The sequence below is a fragment of the Tilletiaria anomala genome (genome assembly GCF_000711695.1).
Source record: "Tilletiaria anomala UBC 951 chromosome Unknown K437scaffold_144, whole genome shotgun sequence".
Classification (NCBI taxonomy): Eukaryota; Fungi; Basidiomycota; class Exobasidiomycetes; order Georgefischeriales; family Tilletiariaceae; genus Tilletiaria; species Tilletiaria anomala.
In genome coordinates this window covers 1-20,293 of record NW_013546878.1, presented here as the reverse complement: position 1 = coordinate 20,293, position 20,293 = coordinate 1, and the positions used below count along the sequence as shown (strand labels likewise).

Sequence of the window (20,293 nt, the reverse complement as noted above, 5' to 3'; positions counted from 1 at the left end):
CATACATCGTGGCCAAGATCGCAGAATCTCGGGAGAATAAACAGACTCAGAGCAATTTCGCGTGAACGCCTCGGCAAATTTGCGCAGTCGTCTGGGAGTTCCTTCCAGCACAGTCCCGCGAAAGAAAACAGCCAGTGAGCTTCGAAATTCAGGTTGGGGCAAAAGCGGAAACCACGAAAGGTCATGGACTTTTGGTCTTGTGTAATGTGTTTGCCTTCCACACTCGGCCGAGAGAGGCAGTCGAGAGAGGACGCGTCGCGCACAAACACAAACCGACCACGGAGTACACGCCGCACGCCCTCGCTCTGTATCGAGATAAGGTGTGGCTCTATTAATAGAGGCCCCATAGGAGGCCATGTTATCGTCAGTCCAGATTGGATTGGATTGGATTGTATCAAGACAACCGCAGAGTGTATTCGACACTGACGTTGATGGAGACAAGGCGCGCGTTTGTACACCATAGCTCTCGTTGAGCTGCAGGAGTTGTCCATCGGCACGTTGACAATCGCAGACCCCCATTTTCGCCAAGGTCGCCAACTTGGAACCCCCGTCACCACTGGCGCGCGAGACATCTAGGATACGCGGAGCAAGACTATATAGCGGCAGCGACATTGGACCCCCGCTTCTTCGCAAAGATGGTTCTTCGGACCCCTTGTTCCCTCTCCGGCGCGCTGAACTTGGCGGTCTACCTCGTCCTGCTCCTGGTCGCAGCACCGGCCGTGCGAGCGTGGGGTCAGGTCGGACATGCCATCGTCGCCACAATCGCACAGACGCAGCTCCATCCTGCCGTACGCGCACACATCTGTTCCATCCTCCCCGACTTTACCGCGTACCAGAGCTACTACCCTCGGCAGGGTGCTCCTCACACACAGTGCGTCAATGCCGTCAAAGGCGTATTTTGATCTTCACTAACTGGCCTGGCCCAACCTTGCTCCAATCACAGCTGCCACCTCGCACCCCTGGCATCATGGCCTGACGCACAGCACATGCGCTACCCCTGGTCCTCCAAGCTGCACTACATCAACCCGCTGCAGGATGACCCGCCGCTGCACTGCACATACGGCGAGGAGGGCTGGGCATCGCCCGACAATCTCGTCACCGCGCTGTACAATTACACATCTCGTCTGCAAACAGAGCAAGGCTGGGAGCGTGACATGGCCATGCGCATGGTCGTCCACTTGATGGGCGATATGGGCCAGCCGCTGCACCTGACCGGAAGAGATCGAGGCGGGAACGACGTATGGGTCCGCTTCGAAGGGCGCAAAAGCAAGTTGCACACGGTCTGGGACAGTTTGATGCTGCAAGCGCAGATCCGCTCTCTCGCCAACTACACAACGCCTCTTCCTAGCGCACGCATCGAGTCGGCCTTGCAAGGCAGGATCTGGGACAACTACATCCGATGGCTTCTGCAAGAGGGCTTGGGCCAGCCGACCCTGTCGGCGCCCTCCCCCGCCCCACCTGCGTCAACTTGGTGGTCCGAAGCCGATCAGAAAGATTGGCTGACCTGCCCAGCTACCAGCGAGGCAGACCAGAGCGACAACACGCAACTTGTCCTGGGGCAGCAAAAAGTACGACAGCTAGCCACGGGTGAAGGCACCATTTGCGCCATGGCCTGGACCAAGTTGATGCACCCGCTTGTATGCTCGTATGCGTTCGCCGCTCCTGTGCCTGCGCCGTCCAAGCCCAATGCGGCGTTCCTGATAGGTGCTGGCCCAAGGACACCTGTGGATCTAGAAGAAGACGAGGATGAGGCGGACATTTGGACGATGAAAGACGCCGAGCTCAGTATAGAGCATCTCAACGCCAAAGCCGAGCTCGCGCGCAGAAGACGTCGGCGGCGTCGTGGTCCGGGCCGTCACCCTCAGCCCCGACCCTACCCTCCTCCTTCCTCTCCGTCGGACCCGGACCCGCAGCACCCACAACCACAGCCTGAGCTGGCGGAGCTTGACGTGCCAGAGTACTTTGGCCGCATCAATGACGACAAGATTCTGCAAATGCAGCTTGCAAAGGCGGGCGTTCGATTGGGCGCGCTGCTTAACAGCTTACTGCTCGATGAAGCGCTACAAGCTGGCCACTAGCAGCACGTCCTCGTTCTATCTCAAGCCACAACTGACGCCACGACTTCATCGAAACACACGTCAGGACATTCTCTGCACTGGCCCTCGCTAAATCGTCGCACACGCTAATGCGTAATCGTATTTCATGAACAGGTATCCAATAAGACTTCGACACATTCTCAGCTTGCGTACTGCATTTGCATGTTTGTACTTGTGTCTCACGTATCTGTAAGCTACACTTTGTTTCATCCTCATCATCATTGTCATCGAGCCCACGAATCACCGGCGCTGTCCATGCCTCGGCGCTCTCTTTCCATGGACGCCTCGAACTCCCTGCTCGCTCGTGCACGGTCTTCCTGCGTGCCCTTGCCGAATGTCGGATCCTGCGTGGTGACGCATGGAAGTGAAGTTTCAGCTGTCTGTTAGCTCAAGGTTCACTCGTCCTCATGCCGTGGATGCACGGCGGACGCACAAAAGAACTCACAGCTAGTATCGCTCCACTTCTCGGGTTGACATTTGCAGCCGTGGAAGCAAAATCGCCTTGCCCTTGCCCTGGACTTTGCCACTGCGACTGCGGCTGTTGCACCGGTCCTTGTCCAGGCAAAAGCCTTGGCGTCTGACTCAGCCCATCGCGAGCGTTTTGCTGTCGCAGCTCGTCCCAGCGGGACACCTGCGCGCCGCGCTCGCCGCGGAGCTGCGCCCAGCGCGATGGAGGCAGCTGGTCCTGCTGTGGTTGCGATGGGGGCGGCGACTGCGTCCGCGATTGCCACCCTGCTTCTCGCCCTTCGAAATACGCGTCGCTTGTAGACGGATTAGATGCGTCAAGTGGGGCAGAATTGGCGCTCCAGCTCCCGTTGCCTACATATGGTTGATCTCGGGAAACCTCGCTGCTGTCATATGGGTTGAAGATGCTAGCGGGAAGTTGGCGTACACCATCTTGCGTTGCCTGTAGAGGTGGAGGCGGCCCGGTACCTTGCTGTCGTTGGATCCGATCCGCTCTCGCCTCTTTGAGTACCATGGCTAGATGCTGCGGATCTTCGACATCCTTGAGGTATCGCTGTCCAGCAATCACGCCGAGATCCTCCAAGAGAAACGCAGCGCCTGTGTGACGAGAACATGTGGCGGGTGAGCTACTGCACGAGTCCAGACAGGGGGTGGCAAGAGTATAGTCAACTACTCTTTACTCACCAAGACCTCCCGCTGTCGAATACGCTAGCAAAGAAAAGTGCTTGATATCCGGCTTGCGTCTTCGCATGAAGAAGGTGGTGCCTAGAGTGCCGAGAATGTATCCCGCGAACTTGAAATTGCTTGCGGTTTTTTTGAGGCGGCTGAGCGCCTCTGCTTCCTTCTCCGTCAATTGTGACGCAGCACGGGAGCCGACTATGCGCGTGATTTCTTTGCGTGTCCCTGGTTCAGGATTGGCAGGACCTGTAGGTAAGGTGGACTGGTACGGGCCATTGTCGCTCCATGTCGGTGCGCTAGAGTCGCCGGCGCCAGCGTTGTAGCTCATCGTGGACGGGCTCTGAGACCTTCTCGTACCCGGAAGAAAGCTACGAGTCTTGCCAAACACTGCATGAAATCATGGAGCGAAGGACCTCGAATGCGAGCCCAACGTGTGAACAAGCCAAGAATGCACAGGGTCTATAGAGCATCATCAAGACTCAAGCGAGCTGCGATATGCGTCACCTGCGAGGCCATATTGTCTACTAAAGTCTCACGACTGGTGGATGTGTCTCGGCCCGGGCGTTACTTTGTAGGCGACGGAGCATTTATTATATAGGGTTGTGTACCTGCATACCACAGAGGTGACTGATGATTCCCCTCGATCATCTGGCGAAGTCTTAGTGGGACCAATTGAAATGGAGCTCGCACGAACTTTCTTCACCCAGCGCTCTCGCCTTGAATGTGCTTGAAGAGGTCAGGCTTCATTGTCTCAACTGCCTGCGACGCGCTCGGGATACTGCCATTTCTAGGTCCTTCTGAAGAGTTCCCCTCCCGAATGGTTGATGGAACCATATACGTACTAGGATCCAGATTAGGCCCGGCCCCCAGTGCCACAAACTCGAACGGTGCGCGGGGTACTGAGCACCAGCAATGCTGCAACTTTGAGGAGGGACGCTGGCATCCAGCCGCCGGCCAAAGATGGAGAGGAGACTGCAGGTATCATGGACTCCGCCGCAAATGGCGTGGCTGCGGTCCAAAAGTTGCCGGAACGGAACGAGGTGTCTCACTCACCGCGCTCACCCACAAAGCCAAATGCCGCGTTCGAAGAGTCCCATGCAAGGACTTGTCCATTGGTGTACATGTACTCATTTGCTTCGTCCGCAGCGAACACTCCGCACATGCTGTAGGCTCCCTGGAAGTAGTTATCTCTGATTCTCGCCATGCGAGGTCCAGATATACTCGCAGACATGTTATAGCACAGGATGCGATTCAGCAGAGTATATTCTGCAGCGGGCAGCCGCAACGAGACGATCTTTGTTTTGGCTTGATTCTGGAATCGAACGAACTACTACACACACCCAAGAGCAAGGCGGCACCAAAGCGAGAACCTCAATGAGAAATTTTGGAGAAACGAAGATAGGGGAAAACGAAATGCTATGCGATATGAGTACTTTCGTTGGGATGGATTAAGATGTAAGAGAAGGGCTCGGCCGTTCGGTGCGGCGCGATGACGCCTAGTTGAGACGGTGCTGACCTGATGCTGCAGCTGCAACTGCCTTTCCTGCTCACTTGTTTGCCTTGGCCGGGTTGACGAGGACACGGTCTGGAGTGAGGCAGTTGATGTAGAAGTCGTCGGCTGGGTGCCTGTACAGGTTGCTCTTGAGGCGGCGCTGATCCAGGTGGTGACCGATGAAGCCGATTGAGCGCGCAACGCTGGTCAAAAAGAAGAAGGTAGAGGCCACAGCAAGAGCATGAAGTCAGTACCTTGGTCTCCTTGTGTCAACGGGCGAACCTTGCCAGGGCTGCTCACACAAAGAGTCCGTTCAGGAACTTGAGTTCGACGTACTCGGCTGCCTCAGCGGGAGTGAAGCAGTTCCTGAGCATGTCAACCATGGCGATGGCGAGCGCACCGTCGACACTGCAAGGAGGGAAAAAGGGTACGAATATTTTGTGTTAGTTTCCCTGTCATTCAACAGGGGTCCACACTGTATACTTGCTTGAGAATCAGGGTGTCCTTCTTCGCTGTCGTTACTGCCTGGACCTTCAAAGCATAGTCGAGCAGAGGGTGCGACGGGAATGTCTTCTTGACGTAGTCAACGACGAGCACGACCCGCTGGTCCGGGTTGCGCAGCGACTTGATCTTGTGGCCGATACCGGGGATAAGACGCGACTGCTTGCGCATCGAATCGACGAACTCTCTTGGCGTCAGCCCCTTGTCATATGCGGCAGAGAACTCGATCGCAGCATCGTCGAGCGCGCCGCCGAAGCGCGAGCCGATGGTGAGCAGACCGGCGCAGAGCGAGCTGACAAGGTCCTTGCCGGCACGCGTGGTGATGATAGACGTCATCGCGCCGGAAACCGCTGGGCCGTGGTCGGCGCAGAGGCAGAGCGCCATCTCGATGAGCTTGGTGCAGTACTCGGGCAGACGGCGCTTGAACCAGAGCAGAGAGATGACGCCGCCGATGCCCATGTTGGACGCGAACACCTCGGAGATAGTGACGCCCGAGTAGATCAGCTCGGCGCCGCGCTCATCGGAAATAGTCGAGATGAACGCAGCGGGTTTGCGGACCATACCGAGCTCGCGGGCCCAGTTGTAGTCGACGGGGATCGTAGGGGGCGGGCGCTCGGGCCGCGGGGAGATGTCGCCGTTGGCGACCATCTTCTCGTACACCTGACGCAGGACGACGGGGAGGTCTTCAAACGTGTCGGGGACGATGAAACCGGCCTGCTTCATCGCAAGGTTCTTGGCCGAGGCGGTCTCCATGTCCGAGTTGGCCATCGAACCGGCGTGGCCGAACTGGACCTCGGTTGTGAACATCTTTGCGCATGTGCCGATGGCCCAGGCGACGATAGGCTTGGTGATGATACCCTGCTTGACCGCGTCGATGACGCGGTACTCCTCGACACCGCCAACCTCGCCGAGAAGGACGAGAAGTTTGCAGGCAGGATCTTTCTCGTAGCGCAGCAGGTGGTCGATGAACGTCGTGGCGGGGTAGCGGTCGCCTCCGATGGCGATGCCCTCATAGGTGCCGTTGGTGGTAAGGGAGAGGATGTTATTTAGCTCGTTGGACATGCCGCCGGACTTGGACACGTAGCCGACAGAGCCGGCGCGGTAGAGCTTGGAGGAGATGATGTTATCCATCATGCCGCCCGAGTTGCCGATGCGGAAGCAGCCGGGCTTGATTCCGCCGACGGTGGCGGGGCCGATGATCAGCACGTTGGCCTGCTTGGCGCGCCAGAGAATCTCACGTGCATGACGTTCGGGCACGCCCTCAGCGATGAGCGCGAGCGCGCGGATCTGCGGGTGCGACAGCACCTCGAGCGAAGAGCTGTACACGGAGCGACTGGAGGCGAAGTTGACGACGACGTCGGCGTCCGGGTGCTTCTTGCACGCCTCGGCGACGGATGTGTAGACGGGCAGGAGCGTCTCCTTGGTGCCCCAGTAGAACTTCTGGATGTGGTGCCCGCCGAAGGGGTAGATCATCGCCGCGACCGATGGTGTGCTGCGGCCGCAGGCGTAGTCAAAGTCGAGCATGCCCTGGATCGCGCGTGGCTGGAGGCCGTAGATGAGCGAGCGCGTGTGCTCGTCAAAGGGGCGGTAGTCCGGGCGGGTAAGGGCACCGGTGGCCGAGTCGAACGTGACGATCTGGTCCTGCAGCTGTGTGCGCTGGCCGGTCTGGTAGTCGACCTGGCCGACGAGGCCATCGGGCTGCTTGTTGGCGGCCGAGCCGTTAACCTGTGGGTTCGGAGTCGCGGCGCCACTGGTGGGCGCAGCAATGTCGTGCGACGTTGCCGGCTGGATACCAAGCTGGACGTCCGAGAGCTGCTTGACGCCGAGCGCGAGAGGGACAATGTCGGTGATGTGCGTGTCGGGTCCAAAGACGTGGATGTCTACACCGAGGTCCTCGCCGAGCAGGCGCATCGCCTTTAGGCCCTCCTGGTAGTTGGGGCCGCCGCGACGGACAAAGATGCGGACGTTGTGCTTGATGAGCGCCTGCTTGTACTCCTTGAGTGCACGGATGATGCCCTTGAACGTCGCTGCGACGTTGGTAAAGTTGGCAATACCACCGCCGATGATCAGCAGCTTGCCCTCAGGGTGCGGATCTCCGCGTGTCATGAGGTCGAGCAGCGTCTTGGCGTACTCGAACGTCTGACCCTCGGAGGGGGCGCCCGAGTACTCGCCATAGTTGGCAAGCTCGTGCGCAAAGCCGTGGGCGGCGATCGCGTCAGAGTAGACGACCGAGGCACCACCGCCTGCGACCATGGTCCAGATGCGGCCCTTGGCGTTGAGGACGGTGAGCTTGAGCGATGCACCGGTGCCCGAGTCAAGCTTGGCAATGTATGCCTCCTCCTTGGTCAGGTCGCGGCCGAACGGCGCAGGCCAGTACATGGGCGGGCCGCGCTCCTCGCCCTTGGCGGCTGTGCTGACGGCCTTGTCGTTGTAGACGGACGGGTCGCGCGCGACGGCCCACTTGGGCCCGCAGATGAACTCGGCGGTCTGGTCGAGCTTGGCAGCCATGTCAAGGTAGGCGATGGTGCCATCATCGGTGACGACGAGTGGGTTGATCTCGAGGTAGGCAAAGTGCAAGTCGGCGTACACCGAGTAGAGGCGGATCAAAAAGTCGGTGAGGATCTCCTTCTTGGCAGCCGGCACGCCGGGGAGCAGCGTGGAGGTCCACTGTGCGCGGCTTGGGAACGGCTGCGTCGGATCGGCGGGAATCAACAGCTTGAGCGCTTTCGCGTCGACATCACCGACGTCGACACCACCCTCGTGGGTGAAGAGAATGTAGTCGCCCTCACGCGCCGAGTTGATGCACACGTAGTACTCTGTGTCGGCCGCATGTGGGAACAGTGGTTCGACGATGAAATTGTTCAGCGTGCCGGTCACTGTCTCGACCTGTCCGACGACCAGAAGAATGCTTTTAGCGGACATGTGGAGAGGGACCAAAAATGTATTTGCGGTCACACACCTTCTGCGGCTTGCCTGCCCGCTCCTGGATCCATTGCTTTGCCTCTGGCCAGTCGCAGTTAAGCTTGAGCAGGCCGGCCTTGCCACGACGCTTGATCAGCTGGTCCGGCTTGGCGACGAGCTTGGTGTTGAAGACCCAGCTGGGGAGGGTCTGCTCTGCGGTGAGTGCGCCGGTCTCGGGGTCCCATGAGATCTGCGCTACCTTGGGCTGCGGCGCGACAAAGGATGTTGATACGGCTGCGTTCTCGTGTACAAGCGGGGAGCGCGGAAGCCAGTAGTTAACCAGCAGCTTGGCGTCAAACTCGCGAATGGCTGTGAAAGCAGGGAGTTTGGTTGGGGTTCGGTCAGTGAGTCTCTCGGTTGATCGGGGCGAGTGGGACACTAGCCTAGCCGCTCCATGTGGCCCACGTACCTTTGGACGACATGCTGACGAATGCAGCAGCAAGAGACTAGAAAGGAACAACCAGGGAGTGATGGGTCGAGGCGAGGCACACGGGCTGGAAAGAAGATGCGAAGATCTCGATCACGCCTGGTGCAGGATGGTGGCCCTCTTTGTATTTATTTATTTTGTCCTTGGACGAGGGGGGGGGACGGTGGGGTGTGAGAAACGAAGATGGTGGTGGTGGAGGAGGTGTGTGTATATGTAGTGGCCAATGGACGGACGAGACGACAAAGGGGACAAGCTTGAGGCAGTCCAGTCATGTACTGAACAGCGAGGGACCACCAAGAACCAGAAGGGAAGACCAGATGGAGTGGAAATGGATGGTCTGTGCAGTGTGTGCCTCGGCGATGAGTTTCAGTTGGGACAAGTTGGGAACAGCGCGTGGCCATTACAGCAGCCATGCTCTATTCCGGTTCCGCCCTCGCGTCCTGACCCCCAGCACTCGGCAGGGGCGCAGCAACAGTGGACAAGTTTTTTTTTGGTTTTCTTTTGGGAGAGCGGCGCCGCGGCACTCCCCACCATATAGTCATCATGCTTCTGGAGACGGGCGGAACCACAATCAGCAGAGTCAAGACCCAGCCTCAGCCACCGCCACCACTACAGCTGACCAATTTGCAGAGCTACATATCCGCTCGCATACAAAACACGTGCGCTATTGTGCGCACAACATGGGCCCCAGGTTCGTTTTTGTTTTATCGCAGAGGGCCAGGTGAAAAGCCTGCCGGCGCCTTGATGGCCCATGGCTGATAGAGAAGCAGGAGCCCAGACGACGCTGCGCCAACTTCAAACTACTATACTGACTGTTGAGCCCCCGCTCGGGTCCTCTATGAAATTTTGGCAGCACTGACCGCCTCCTGTCAGGGGCGTGGACCGAGAGTGGAATTGGCATAAAGGAAAATGCTGGAGACCTGGAGGTGGAACCTGCTTCAACTGACGCAAATGAGAGTAGAGCCCCCAAATTGACATCGCACCTTCGTTTTCCACCTTTTGGGCGCAGACGCGGAGCGTTGGGTCTTGTGCACACGCAAACTGGCACTCAACCCAGGAAAGTGTGCCCATCGCTCTCGTGTCGAACGAACCTCTCACCGTCAAACCAGTATGGAGAAAGAGTTACGCGCACCAAATCTCATCGTTTGTGCTTTCAAGTTATCCCCTGCGTCCATATGCGACTGGACTACCTTTTGACATTCAATGTATCGATTTATGCCACATCATGTATTGCCATTGCCAAGGACCACCTCACGAATCAAAGACTGGACAGTTGTGCTTGCCGGCGATGCGTGTGATCCCTCGATAACATCATAGCAAGCACATGCACTCGACCTTGTCCGAAGGCTACACATGCTACACATAGCAGAAGCCAGCCCTCTCCTGTTGGCTCCCGCCCAAGCGTGACAAGTCACATTTCAGGTGGTAGCCACAGGGCAAGCGGCGTCGACCCTCGCTCATAGCATGCCTGTCGATGGTACAGCAGGAGGCCGTCGCCTTGCACCCCCTTGGACTGATCCGCAGCGTCGTCGGCTTCCCATGCGATGAGGACAGCGCGCGAAGGCTGTGCACGCACCGCGACCTCGGCCTCGAGCTCGCGCTTGCCCTCGCACAGCATCTCCTCCGCAGTATGCGATGCACCTACAGCGCTGTGCGTCCCCGCTTCAATCAGCGCAGGCGCCGCAGCGCGCCGCAGGAAAATGCGCATCTGCTTTTGCTGCGCGCCAGCCTCCTGCAGCGCGAACCATATGTCCGCGTGTTTCGCAAGCGGCGCCGCTGCCGATGGGAGCGGCACGAGCACGAACGGATATGGCGCGCGCTCGACGCTCCAGTGCGCTCGTGCTTGCTCGAGCGAGGAGGAGGATGTCGGCGACAACCTCGCCTCGCGCGGCACGTGATATGCTGGCAATTCGCGCAGCCGGGCGTTGCGCCAGTATAGCCGGAACTCTGTATCGCAATCCTCAAAACTGCGCGTGCCCCAGCAGAGGAGGTCGAGGACGTAGAGCATGCCCGTGCCTCGATCCTCATATGGCGATGGATCTGTGCCCCCCGCAGGCGCAGAGTGGTGAGCAAGAAGGATGCAGTCGAGTTGCGTGCCAGGTGGTACACCCTCTGGTGCTGGGAAGCGAATACGCCGATCCCGAGACGTAGAACCGTTATCTTGCTCACCTCCTGTATCCTCCTCCATGTCTTCGTCCTTACCAGTTGCATCTCGTCGTGCAAGGGTTGCTGCGACTTGGGACGGACCGTGTGATGGGTAGATCGCGATCGGCTTGCCGCCGACGCGACTATAGAGTGTCATCGTTGCCTTGCCCGGCGCGCGAGAAGGGTTGACGACTGCGAGACACCGCTTTCCCTTTGGCAGCGGTCCAACTGCGCACCATTCAGTGCCGACGTCGAATGGGAGGCCCTCGTCGGGATTGACCAGCTCGGCATGCATAAGCCTGTCTGCATACGGCCTGCTTGCAGCTTCTCTAACCGACGTGTGTCCCCGGTGGGACAGAGAGGGAAGCGAACTTAACGGCGCAATTGATAGTCTTGTTGCTGCACCTGGAGACTCTGCATGTTCCGACAAGTCTGAGTTTGCGAGTAACGAGGCTTGGGCATCGCCAGCATCGATTTCGTTACGAGCGCGCTGTACGCTGAAGCGTCTGCGCTGCGCGCGCGTCAGGACAAAGATCGGCGGGCGGCAGATCGGTCAGCTGGGATTAAAGATAGGCACTGTGCAGATGTTTGACCGCACCTGCTCTTGGTGAGCCAGCGCCGCCTCCCTTCTCTTTACCTGCGACTGCGTGTGGTTGGCGGGAGGACCGCGCTTGAAGAAAGACAGGCGGTCGTGGTTGGATGTCATCCTTGGCAAGATGCTACGAGTGTTCCTACCGACAACTCTTGCCCTCTCGCACCCTTTCTTTGTTGCTGGGAGCTGCTGCGCATGCTCAGGGCGCTCTGGATGTAGTTCGCCTTTTTCAGCTGCTGATAGCATCAGCTCGGCCACGTCTCGTTCCAAGAAGCTCCCATCCCCACGTGCTCGTGTGTCGACGGGTCTTCTCGTTCCTTGGCCATCAGCGATTGATGAATATATGGCTCTTGACCCTGGGGGACGTGGCACAGTTCTTCAGGTCATGTGTCTGACAGCATCAGCTGTAAGCTGACTGATTGCAGTGCGCGTTGTGCTTTAGTTGCCGCACACAGTCAATGGGGGAGCACCACCCACAGACAACCCTTCTTGATCGTGGTCCGTGGATCGTCGAAATGTCGGCGAAACGGCAATATGGTCCTTAATTACGGTGACGTGCACTAAGAAGGGAATTGTTTACTTTTTGGGTTTCGCAGGAATTATGTAACAGCAATCCATTCCAACCCTGGCCTCACCCCCAAGGTCTTCACCAGGCCGAGAGCATTAGCGTGTGCTACTTGCTGTCAACTAGGCAAGGGGAAGGCAGGCTGGCAAGCGAGTCTCGTCCAGCCTCTCATCGAACCAACATTCTGTTCCTGGAGGGAACTAAGGGTGTAAGCTCGCGGTTTTGAAAGGACTAAAAAGGTCAAGCCCACAACAGAAACAGAATATGGACGGTCTGGCATAGGCCCTCTCAGCTCTCCTCCAGCAGCGGGACCGCTAAAGACTAATTAAATGTTACTGTCTCAAGACGCCAGCCACACTGCCATCCGTATGCAACAGTTGCACTCTTGGATCAGCTCATCTTTTCCACCCGAGCCCTGAAGACGTCAGATGCGAGTCGTGTATGGATTACCGCACTTGGGACTTCCCTGCGCAGCTGACCCATCTGAAAGCATCTCTGCCGGAGGAATAGCAGATGCCCTCCGCCAGCATCTTGCATCAAGAGGTGTGAGCACTGCGCATAAGCCACCAACCGCGTAGCTGGTGCGGTTCCACCAGCATGTTCGGCTTCAACGACAAGCCAGCCAGCGTAGACTGGTCCTACTATGGCGGCGCGGAAGAACTTCCTCCTTCGATGCAGCGCATCCCATCTTCCGCCTCCACTGGCCACGCGTCGTTGTCGTCGTCGTCCCGCGTCAGCCTCTCTCCAGCCGAGGCGAGTACGCCCGCGACTTCTGACGACGAGGTCGATCTCTCTCTCTCCGAAAAGACCGCGAGCAAACTCAGGCAGCGAACAAATACGGCAGCAGCGGAGGCATCGTTGGCAAAGGAGCCTGCAGGCGCCAGTTGGATCCCAAATGTTCAGGTACCGCAGGACGAGTCAGACTTTCTTTGGCTGCTTACAGAGGAGCCGCACCGAACGAGACGGCAGGCGATTATGAAGGCACACCCGGAGGTCAAACGACTAATGGGGCACGAGCCGCTCACAAAATGGGTCTCACTCTCGGTCGTCTTTCTGCAGCTCAGCATTGCTACGCTATTCGCGCATTTTGGTGTCCATCCTCTCAACTGGAAGTTCCTCTTGACTGCGTATGCTATCGGGGGTGCAGCGAATCAGAACGTCTTTCTCGCTATCCACGAAATCACACACAATCTCGCATTCAAAGGCATCAAGGAGAATAAAGCATGGGCCATCTTTACCAACTTACCGATCGGTGTGCCATACGCCATGATGTTCAAGCGCTACCACATCGAGCATCACAAGTACCTGGGCGAGGATGGCATCGACACGGACCTGCCGACAAAGCTGGAACTGATGTGCCTCAAGAACGTCCTCGGCAAGGCCTTCTTCGCCACCTTCCAGATCTTCTTCTACGCCCTTCGCCCCGGTTTGATCCGGGCGCAGAAGCTGACGGCATGGCACATCCTCAATATTTGTGTACAAATCTCTTTTGACTATCTGCTGGTCCAAGCATTCGGATGGTACCCCATGTTTTACCTCCTCGAATCCAGCTTTTTTGCGGGCAGCCTACACCCTTGCGCTGCCCACTTTATCGCCGAGCATTACCTTTTTGGGGGGATTCAGCAGGAGACGTGGTCCTACTATGGTCCGCTCAACATTCTCTGCTACAATGTGAGTGCATATTGCGCGTGGTAGCCCATCTCATCGAGACACTCGACCTAACACCCCCCCCTTCGCTCACGCACAGGTCGGCTACCACAACGAGCACCACGACTTTCCATCGGTCCCATGGACGCGGCTCCCAGCGCTTCGCAAGATGGCTCCCGAGTTCTACGACTGCCTGCCCTCGCACAGGTCCTGGCCGCTCGTCACGCTGCAGTTCATCTTTGGCACGGACAGCGGTCTGTTCGCGAGGATCAAGCGCAAGTCGTCCAAGGAGGACGTCAGCATCAGCGCAGAGTAAGCGCGCCTCGCGCCCGGCACGCTGTGCTTTGTATCATACACACGCTTTCCGCGGCTGTGCTCATACGATTCTCCATGCTGTCAAACACCCGCATTCGTACAAGAGTGCTGGAATGCTCGTGTCGAGCCTTGAGGTATTGAAGCCTGGGTATATTGGGGCTTGTCTTCATCTGGGAGGCCAACTGAAGTTTCTGGAGTTGACTGGACTGAGCTCAAGTTGGCCCTGCTGGGTGGTCGCCGTCGGGTTAAGAATATTGCATCACGTGACGCGCCTGTAACCTGATTTTCGCTGTTGAGCGGCGACGTGCCGACAACAGCGGCCTTGCATGTAGGGCTGCAGTCAGCGAAAACATGCTCAGTGCCTTTTCGTCGGCAGCTGTAGCGAGCTCGAGCAGCGTCTTCGATCAGAACTCAGGGGGTGATGGCCATGTACAGGGTGTCGCCTCAGTAGGACTCTCAGCAATACATTCCCCAAATTTGTTTGCTGAAAGTTACCCTTCCCCTTCGGGCTTCGGGCCGTAGTCGGAGCCGTTGATGAGAGACAGATGACCACATTGCGACCAGCTGTTGTCAAGTAGTTCTCGTCAGCGTCGCCGAGGATAACGTTGGACCTGCCCGTCCTCGCCTCGGGTACCTTTTGACATGGACAGCATTGGGTAGCATGACGGCTAGGTGAGTCGAGCATTGGCGAGCTGGCACCTGGAGGGAACACGGAACGATGCTCCTGCATCCGCTCTTGCTTGTACCTGCTTAAATTCGTGCATGTGCATGTGCTGTTCACCGCTCACTCTGGTCTTCTCCTTTAGAGTGCTACCTTTCGGTCCGTTGGGACGTTCATCCACACAGATCAACGAATGCGTCCCCAACTCAAGATCGCACAGTCACATACAAGGCCAGATGCTTTCCTGCTGAAGGACTACCAGTGCTAGCAATAATTGTACCCTCCTGCCTTCTTCGTCACGACAGAAACGTCATAGCTAAAGCTATCGCCGCCACATGGAACGGCATAGGTCACACGACCAGCTGCTGGATTTTTTTTTACAATGGCTACGTTAACGCGGGAAGGCCGACAGAGCCACCCACCAGTCTGTACAACACCCCTTCAGAGCGTGCAGCTTTCTGGAGACGGACTGACCACATCATGTGTATTAAATCAAAAGTCCAACAAATCCACCCTCATCGCTGCAAATGGTCGCAAAGCTTCAACTCCGAAGGCCCGCCGCACAGTATCCTCGGCTGAGATTGTCACATTGAAGGGATCGTCCCATCTCACGCAGTCAAAAAGCGGCATCGCTGCGCGAAGGAGGACGGCCGAGCTTCTGCGCTCTACCACACAGAAATCAGCATCGCCTCCAGAAGTCGACGCTCTCCCCACCCCACCTGCGCGACCTCCACGATTACCAACAGCATCGCTGTCTCAACGACATCCTCGGCAAGCTCATATCAAAGAAACCACCTTTGACAGTCTCCAGGAGCTTCTAGAGCGAGCTGGCTACAGGGAAACGCGTGTCATCACCCCTGATCAGAAAAGGCTCGCCGCTGAACTGGCAGCGCGCGGCAGACGTGAGGAGGACGAGGCGATACACGCTCTAACCGCCATGGAACAGCGACGCCAAGGCAGCTTCAGCGGACGAAGTGCCGCGGAGGGAGCTGCTCGAGGACCGATACCCGGCTCTTGGTCAGCCTCCAGCGCTGCGAGCTCTACCTCCATCTGGAACTGGATGGGCACCGGCAGGGCGACAAAGCAAGTGGAAGCCGAAGAGGCAGCACTGATGTCTCCTGTCGGGAGCGCCGCAAGCTGGATTTCGAGTGTGACGGCACTTTGGCCTCCCAGCGCGGACCAACCTGGCGGGACGACCAGCAGCGATTGGCTGGTGAGATTTCCACATGGCGATGACGATCAGGCGGCGATAGAAGCCGTTGCACCAATACGCATCGAGAGGCCATCGCCCAAGAGGCACCTCCGCAAGAGCAAGAGCACCATCACGCATGCTGCTGCTACGGAGCGAGCGGAATCGATCCTACCGTCGATTGTCCTCACTTCTGCAGCTGAAGGGTTTTCAGCGACAATCACAGCCCAAACAACCAACGATGACGGTGGCGCGATACGGCTCAGCCCCTCTCTTGCAACTTCCAAGCGGCCGCTGCTGCGAAAGCGAAGGAGCAAGAATGACCTCTGGCAAGCAAGTCTAGCGTTGCGTGACGCGAGTGGAACAGCATGCAGCAGCAAATCTTTGCTGTCGCGGTCCATCGTTCAGGTCGGCATTGGCAGTGCAGAGATGGCATCTACGACATTGTCTGCAAGGCTTCTGTCCGGCGCGCCCATTCAGAGGCGCAGTTCGATCGATGCCTTTGGGCAGGCGCAGCCGACTATGCGCGAGTCAATGTCGGTTGCCGCGGACATATCATCGGGCGAGGCGAGTCCCGAGGGATGGCGTAACAGTCTCTCTTCACTGTCCAGAGCAAGCGGGCAGTCTCTTGATCCTCCCGTCCAAGAGGCCGCGGTTCCCGCGCTTCTGGTCTCGGCGCCCGCACAGCCTCTCCTCTCATCTGAAGTTGCAGTGGCACCGCGCAATGCCGGATGCTTGCGGCCAGCGAGCCTCCGTAAAGCATACAGCATTGAGGTGCTCCGAGCGGCGTTGCAAGGCGACTCGCCGGGATCGCGAATTGCGTCTACCTCGACCGCACAAGCGCAGGCACACGCGAGCACAAGCGGCCTCACACCATCAAGCAGCGCAGGCTCGATCACGCCTGCTGCAATGGCTGCGCCTGTGCTAACCATCACCACTCCCAGCGGCACGGACTCGCCGCAAACGCTGCCACTGGTCGGCGCGGAATTCGAGCCGCTCTCGTTGGAGCACTCGCGCAGCGTAATGTCGCATATCAGCGACGTTCTCGACGCTGCCGGAGGCGACACGCCGCTACCCGCTGCAGAGAGACGATTTTCTTCTTCTGCAACGCGGCAAAAGGCGCGCCGATCGCCCGCCGCGAGGCCTGCACAAGATGCAGCCAGCATCAGCTCACAAGGCTCTGTTCTCGCCGAGCAGACCAACACCGTCTTGGACAGCAGCAAGCGAACGCGACGCGCCCTTGTCGGCACGCCGGACTCCCCATTCAGCAAGTCTTCGCAACCGCACAAAGCTGTGAGGACGTCGTCAGTCGCGGAGCCAGTTAAGCTTGGGATGAAAGGACAAGCGACACCGCCGCGCCGCACGCGCCACAGCTCGAACGAGTCCCCCACATCTGTCGTCGCACAGTCCAGGTCGTTGCGGCGCACAGGCGTCTCCTTGGCTCTTCGCGACCACGTTGCACATGCTGCTCTCCCGGCACTGGCATCCCCCACTAAGCGACCACTCAAGCGCTGAGTGCCGAGAGCCTTTCTTGTTTCCCCTCAACCCAGCCAAGCATTCACCATCATTTTTCTTTGCATTTAGTCTTTCCCACTTGATCCAAGTAGTCAGCCATTCGTGAGACGTGCAATCGATCGAATCGACATATAAACCATCTAGATGCGGTGCAGTGTGGCACGATGAACGATTTTATGATACAATAGATACAATTTGGAGGAGACGCCATGCCTGCGACGACCGACCGACGGGCAGGTTCGTCAGCCCGGCTTGATGTACATCCGACCGCGACCTGGCCCCTGTTTGAGCTTGATCTTTGCGGCGGACGCATCCGCAGCCGGCAGCGGCGATGGCTCGCCCTTGCGGCGCGCCGAGATGGTGAACTTGAATAGTTTCTTGACGCTGATCTTTGTGTCGCGTTCTCGCTCGTCGCCGGACGATACGGTGAAGACGGCGCTTGATGACGACTTCGTTGCCATACTGACGGTTGGGTTGCGTGCATCGCTCTGCCAGTCAGACAAGGAGCCAAGGGAACGCGCGCAGTGAATGTTGTGCCGCTGCCGGGCAGCGGCAGCGGTAGAGGACATGGGCGACGCGACAGCGCTCGGCGGCGGCGGCGTGTCCGAGCGCAGGTGCAAAGAGGCAGTCGTGCCGACAAGGACGCCGCTGGCTGGACTAGCGGAGCGCGTCTCGACCGGTGGCAGTGACTTCGAGGCGATGGAGACGGGCGATGCGTGCTGTTGCGGGCCTTGTTGCAGCTGTGCGACGCCCGCAAGCTTGAAGAGCGATTCCAAGGCATCTGTCGGGGAGGAGAGGGACGAGGACGCCGTCGCCGTCAGCATGGGGGTGCACAGAGAAGAAACGAAGCGCCGGTGCACCCTCTACAACGCGCATGCTCACCGATCTTCCTTGCAAGGTCCTCGTACTTGGTTTCGTCACGTGACACCAGCGGCGTGTGCGCCGTCTCGTCCTGGCCGGTGTCCTGGGACGGGGGCGTCGTGATGTTGTGCGAGTCGGACAGGTCGAATGGTGTGCGGGGGGCGTCGGCGATCGGCATGCGCTGCAGTTGCGGCAGCTCTTGGCGGTACGGCTGCCATTTGCTGGCCTGCTTGCGCCGTAGGGCCATCTGAAGCTGCTCGACCTGTTCGCGGAGCGCGGCGATCTCGCATGCCGTCGCATCCGTAGGAGACGGAGAAGGAAAATGAGAAGAATAAGGGACAAGTGGAGCGGTGGCCTCTCTCCCTGCGCTTGCTGCGCCGCCGGAAGAAGAGGGCTGCCGCTCGCGGGGGGCGGGTTGAGACGGCTCCTGGGCAGGCTGGGCCGACACGGCATCAGCAAGAGCATCGGCAGGAGCTGCGATGCTGCGCACGCTGCCGACGGAAGTGGAGGATGCGAGCGCCTTGCTGCCCTTGCCTCCGCCTAAGCTTGTGCCTGCGCCACTACCGCGCTTCGGAAGTAGATGCGGCTGCGGCGATGGCGGTGGTGAGAAGGGAGGAATTTGAGCAAGCCAGCTGCTGGACGGTGTGGGTCCGAGACTGGAGGTGAAGGTGGAGGCGCTGTGCTCGCTTCCGCGCAGCAGCAACATGCGCTCAAAACCGTCCACTACGCCGCTGCTGCTCTTGCCCTCGCGAGGCGTGGTCGACCCGAGGAAGCCGCTGGCGCTGGTCATGGAGGAAGCAATGTAGCTCATCCGGCTCCGCTTGCGGGTGCCACTGGTACCGCCGGCGCCGCCTTCGATGACACTCGCGTCGTCCCGCGCAGCCTCCATCATCTCTTTCGGATGCAGGCAGACGCGCGAGGAGGTCGCCTGGCTGCGTTCGCGGTCGTCGGCCAGCTCTTCCTGCCAGTCGATACCGCTGTTGTCGTACGAAGGCGAAGTTCTCATCGCCGTCCCGCCGCGGCTGCGGCCGCTGGCGCCGTTGGTCAAGATCTTGCTGTGAGCACCCGTCGACTGCCCCGGGGCGGAGGCTGCCCTGTTATGGTGTGCGCCATTGGTGAGTTTCGACGATAGCAGGTGCGGCGACAGGGTGGTGGTCGACACAATGGGGGCGTTGTGCCATGCGCTGGCACCCGTGTCGGAGGCGACGTCCCAGTCACCAAATGGCTCATGGTAGTCGAGATCGAGGCTGCCAACAGTGGAGACGAAAAAGGGCTTCTTGGCGTACTTGTTGCGACTCATCCTTCCGGCGGCCTGCTGTTCTGGCTGTGCGACAAGAAGAGAAATCGGACGGCGGCTTGCTTGGGTGGGTGTGTAAGCGCGAACACATGTGGTCCGCTGCCTGATGGGGAGAAGCGCCCTGGCGATGCATGCAAGCAGGGCGGGCTCGAGCTGGTGGACGAAGCGAAAGCCTGCTTCTCTTTTTAAAGCTGTAGAGTGGTAGGTAGGTAGCTGCTGCCCAGCGAATGAGATTGGAGCGTAGTGAGCCACATTGGGCATGTGTCTCGACATGCATGCTCTTCCTCGCTACGTGGTTCTTAACCCAGGTGGCGAGCAGCGCAGCACTGGACAGACACAGAGGGTGATGGCCGCAACTTGCGCACATATCGCCGCCTGCCAGGAACCGTACAATGTCACCGCCAACCCTTAGTCTCACCCTCACTCTTAGTCTCGGCAGGCAGACAGGCGCACACACAGGCGCGTCCACGCGTCCTCGGGGGCGGAGCATGTCGGGTCCAATGAATGTGCGGCAGAGCGCTGAGATTGTGGTAACGACATTATTGTGCTTCTGCTGTGGGAGCGCAAGAAAGTTTTGTGCAGCGGTAGACAGTGCCTGCAACTCTGACTACTTGCCCTGTGCCCGGCCGAACGTGCGCACGTCTCTCCACACACTGTCCACGCGCCGCCGGCGGAGCAAGGAAAAGTGATCTGCGAAATTATTTACATACGTAACGATACCCTGTCTCACTTTTCATATTGTATTGCTTGTTACCTTTCGTGCTGGGTCTGGTCCCAGCGTCAGTGGTGCGAGTAGACGAATGTGGCGAGGTGCAAATGCCCTGTGCAAAGGCAGGCAGAGATAAGGGCGAGGTTCATGCAAGTCTGAGCACCATAGTCTACCATG

General features: G+C 58.6%; 9 protein-coding genes across 9 annotated transcripts; 5 read left to right on the top strand and 4 right to left on the bottom strand.

Annotated features, from left to right (window-relative positions):
• The first annotated feature begins 117 nt into the window (after positions 1-117).
• Positions 118-531, top strand: K437DRAFT_42452 (uncharacterized protein). The gene has a single exon (XM_013384856.1). It carries the CDS (start codon positions 184-186, stop codon positions 424-426), a length of 243 nt encoding a protein of 80 aa, XP_013240310.1. The 5' UTR covers positions 118-183; the 3' UTR covers positions 427-531.
• K437DRAFT_276621 (phospholipase C/P1 nuclease) lies at positions 379-2,331 on the top strand. Its single transcript, XM_013384855.1, has 2 exons — positions 379-871; positions 944-2,331. Exons 1-2 carry the CDS (start codon positions 636-638, stop codon positions 2,076-2,078), a joined length of 1,371 nt encoding a protein of 456 aa, XP_013240309.1. The 5' UTR covers positions 379-635; the 3' UTR covers positions 2,079-2,331.
• On the bottom strand, positions 2,200-3,763 carry K437DRAFT_42449 (uncharacterized protein). The gene is made up of 3 exons (XM_013384854.1): positions 3,246-3,763; positions 2,542-3,158; positions 2,200-2,440 (listed from the first exon to the last, which is right to left on the bottom strand). Exons 1-3 carry the CDS (start codon positions 3,565-3,567, stop codon positions 2,321-2,323), a joined length of 1,059 nt encoding a protein of 352 aa, XP_013240308.1. The 5' UTR covers positions 3,568-3,763; the 3' UTR covers positions 2,200-2,320.
• A 938-nt stretch (positions 3,764-4,701) lies between these two features.
• On the bottom strand, positions 4,702-8,729 carry K437DRAFT_42447 (ATP-citrate synthase). The gene is made up of 5 exons (XM_013384853.1): positions 8,603-8,729; positions 8,192-8,502; positions 5,219-8,118; positions 5,032-5,139; positions 4,702-4,934 (listed from the first exon to the last, which is right to left on the bottom strand). Exons 1-5 carry the CDS (start codon positions 8,613-8,615, stop codon positions 4,787-4,789), a joined length of 3,480 nt encoding a protein of 1,159 aa, XP_013240307.1. The 5' UTR covers positions 8,616-8,729; the 3' UTR covers positions 4,702-4,786.
• Positions 8,730-10,031: 1,302 nt separating this feature from the next.
• On the bottom strand, positions 10,032-11,471 carry K437DRAFT_270923 (uncharacterized protein; the record flags this gene model as incomplete). Its single annotated transcript, XM_013384852.1, has 2 exons — positions 10,032-11,276; positions 11,364-11,471. 2 exons carry the CDS (start codon positions 11,469-11,471, stop codon positions 10,032-10,034), a joined length of 1,353 nt encoding a protein of 450 aa, XP_013240306.1.
• Positions 11,271-11,835, top strand: K437DRAFT_42424 (uncharacterized protein). The gene has a single exon (XM_013384851.1). It carries the CDS (start codon positions 11,482-11,484, stop codon positions 11,770-11,772), a length of 291 nt encoding a protein of 96 aa, XP_013240305.1. The 5' UTR covers positions 11,271-11,481; the 3' UTR covers positions 11,773-11,835.
• A 374-nt stretch (positions 11,836-12,209) lies between these two features.
• Positions 12,210-13,973, top strand: K437DRAFT_251995 (uncharacterized protein). The gene is made up of 2 exons (XM_013384850.1): positions 12,210-13,593; positions 13,670-13,973. Exons 1-2 carry the CDS (start codon positions 12,520-12,522, stop codon positions 13,883-13,885), a joined length of 1,290 nt encoding a protein of 429 aa, XP_013240304.1. The 5' UTR covers positions 12,210-12,519; the 3' UTR covers positions 13,886-13,973.
• A 724-nt stretch (positions 13,974-14,697) lies between these two features.
• On the top strand, positions 14,698-17,377 carry K437DRAFT_42405 (uncharacterized protein). The gene is made up of 2 exons (XM_013384849.1): positions 14,698-14,776; positions 14,851-17,377. The coding sequence occupies exon 2, from the start codon at positions 14,928-14,930 to the stop codon at positions 17,247-17,249; it is 2,322 nt and encodes a 773-aa protein (XP_013240303.1). The 5' UTR covers positions 14,698-14,776; positions 14,851-14,927; the 3' UTR covers positions 17,250-17,377.
• A 114-nt stretch (positions 17,378-17,491) lies between these two features.
• Positions 17,492-19,410, bottom strand: K437DRAFT_265103 (uncharacterized protein; the record flags this gene model as incomplete). The annotated part of the gene is made up of 2 exons (XM_013384848.1): positions 17,492-18,030; positions 18,132-19,410. 2 exons carry the CDS (start codon positions 19,408-19,410, stop codon positions 17,492-17,494), a joined length of 1,818 nt encoding a protein of 605 aa, XP_013240302.1.
• Between the last annotated feature and the right edge of the window lie 883 nt (positions 19,411-20,293).

What these genes read in the sequence shown, in the direction of transcription:
- K437DRAFT_251995 (XM_013384850.1), top strand. Translation starts at nt 12,520, where the DNA reads ATGTTCGGCTTCAACGACAAGCCAGCCAGCGTAGACTGGTCCTACTAT. An exon ending in TCAACATTCTCTGCTACAAT is followed by an intron (nt 13,594 to 13,669) that starts GTGAGTGCATAT and finishes GCTCACGCACAG; the next exon opens with GTCGGCTACCACAACGAGCA.
- K437DRAFT_276621 (XM_013384855.1), top strand. Translation starts at nt 636, where the DNA reads ATGGTTCTTCGGACCCCTTGTTCCCTCTCCGGCGCGCTGAACTTGGCG. An exon ending in CAGGGTGCTCCTCACACACA is followed by an intron (nt 872 to 943) that starts GTGCGTCAATGC and finishes CTCCAATCACAG; the next exon opens with CTGCCACCTCGCACCCCTGG.
- K437DRAFT_42424 (XM_013384851.1), top strand. Translation starts at nt 11,482, where the DNA reads ATGCTACGAGTGTTCCTACCGACAACTCTTGCCCTCTCGCACCCTTTC.
- K437DRAFT_42449 (XM_013384854.1), bottom strand. Translation starts at nt 3,567, where the DNA reads ATGAGCTACAACGCTGGCGCCGGCGACTCTAGCGCACCGACATGGAGC. An exon ending in TTCGACAGCGGGAGGTCTTG is followed by an intron (nt 3,159 to 3,245) that starts GTGAGTAAAGAG and finishes CTCGTCACACAG; the next exon opens with GCGCTGCGTTTCTCTTGGAG. An exon ending in GAAGTGGAGCGATACTAGCT is followed by an intron (nt 2,441 to 2,541) that starts GTGAGTTCTTTT and finishes GTCACCACGCAG; the next exon opens with GATCCGACATTCGGCAAGGG.
- K437DRAFT_42452 (XM_013384856.1), top strand. Translation starts at nt 184, where the DNA reads ATGGACTTTTGGTCTTGTGTAATGTGTTTGCCTTCCACACTCGGCCGA.
- K437DRAFT_42447 (XM_013384853.1), bottom strand. An exon ending in GGGCAGGCAAGCCGCAGAAG is followed by an intron (nt 8,119 to 8,191) that starts GTGTGTGACCGC and finishes GTCGTCGGACAG; the next exon opens with GTCGAGACAGTGACCGGCAC. An exon ending in AAGGACACCCTGATTCTCAA is followed by an intron (nt 5,140 to 5,218) that starts GCAAGTATACAG and finishes CCCTCCTTGCAG; the next exon opens with TGTCGACGGTGCGCTCGCCA.
- K437DRAFT_42405 (XM_013384849.1), top strand. Translation starts at nt 14,928, where the DNA reads ATGGCTACGTTAACGCGGGAAGGCCGACAGAGCCACCCACCAGTCTGT.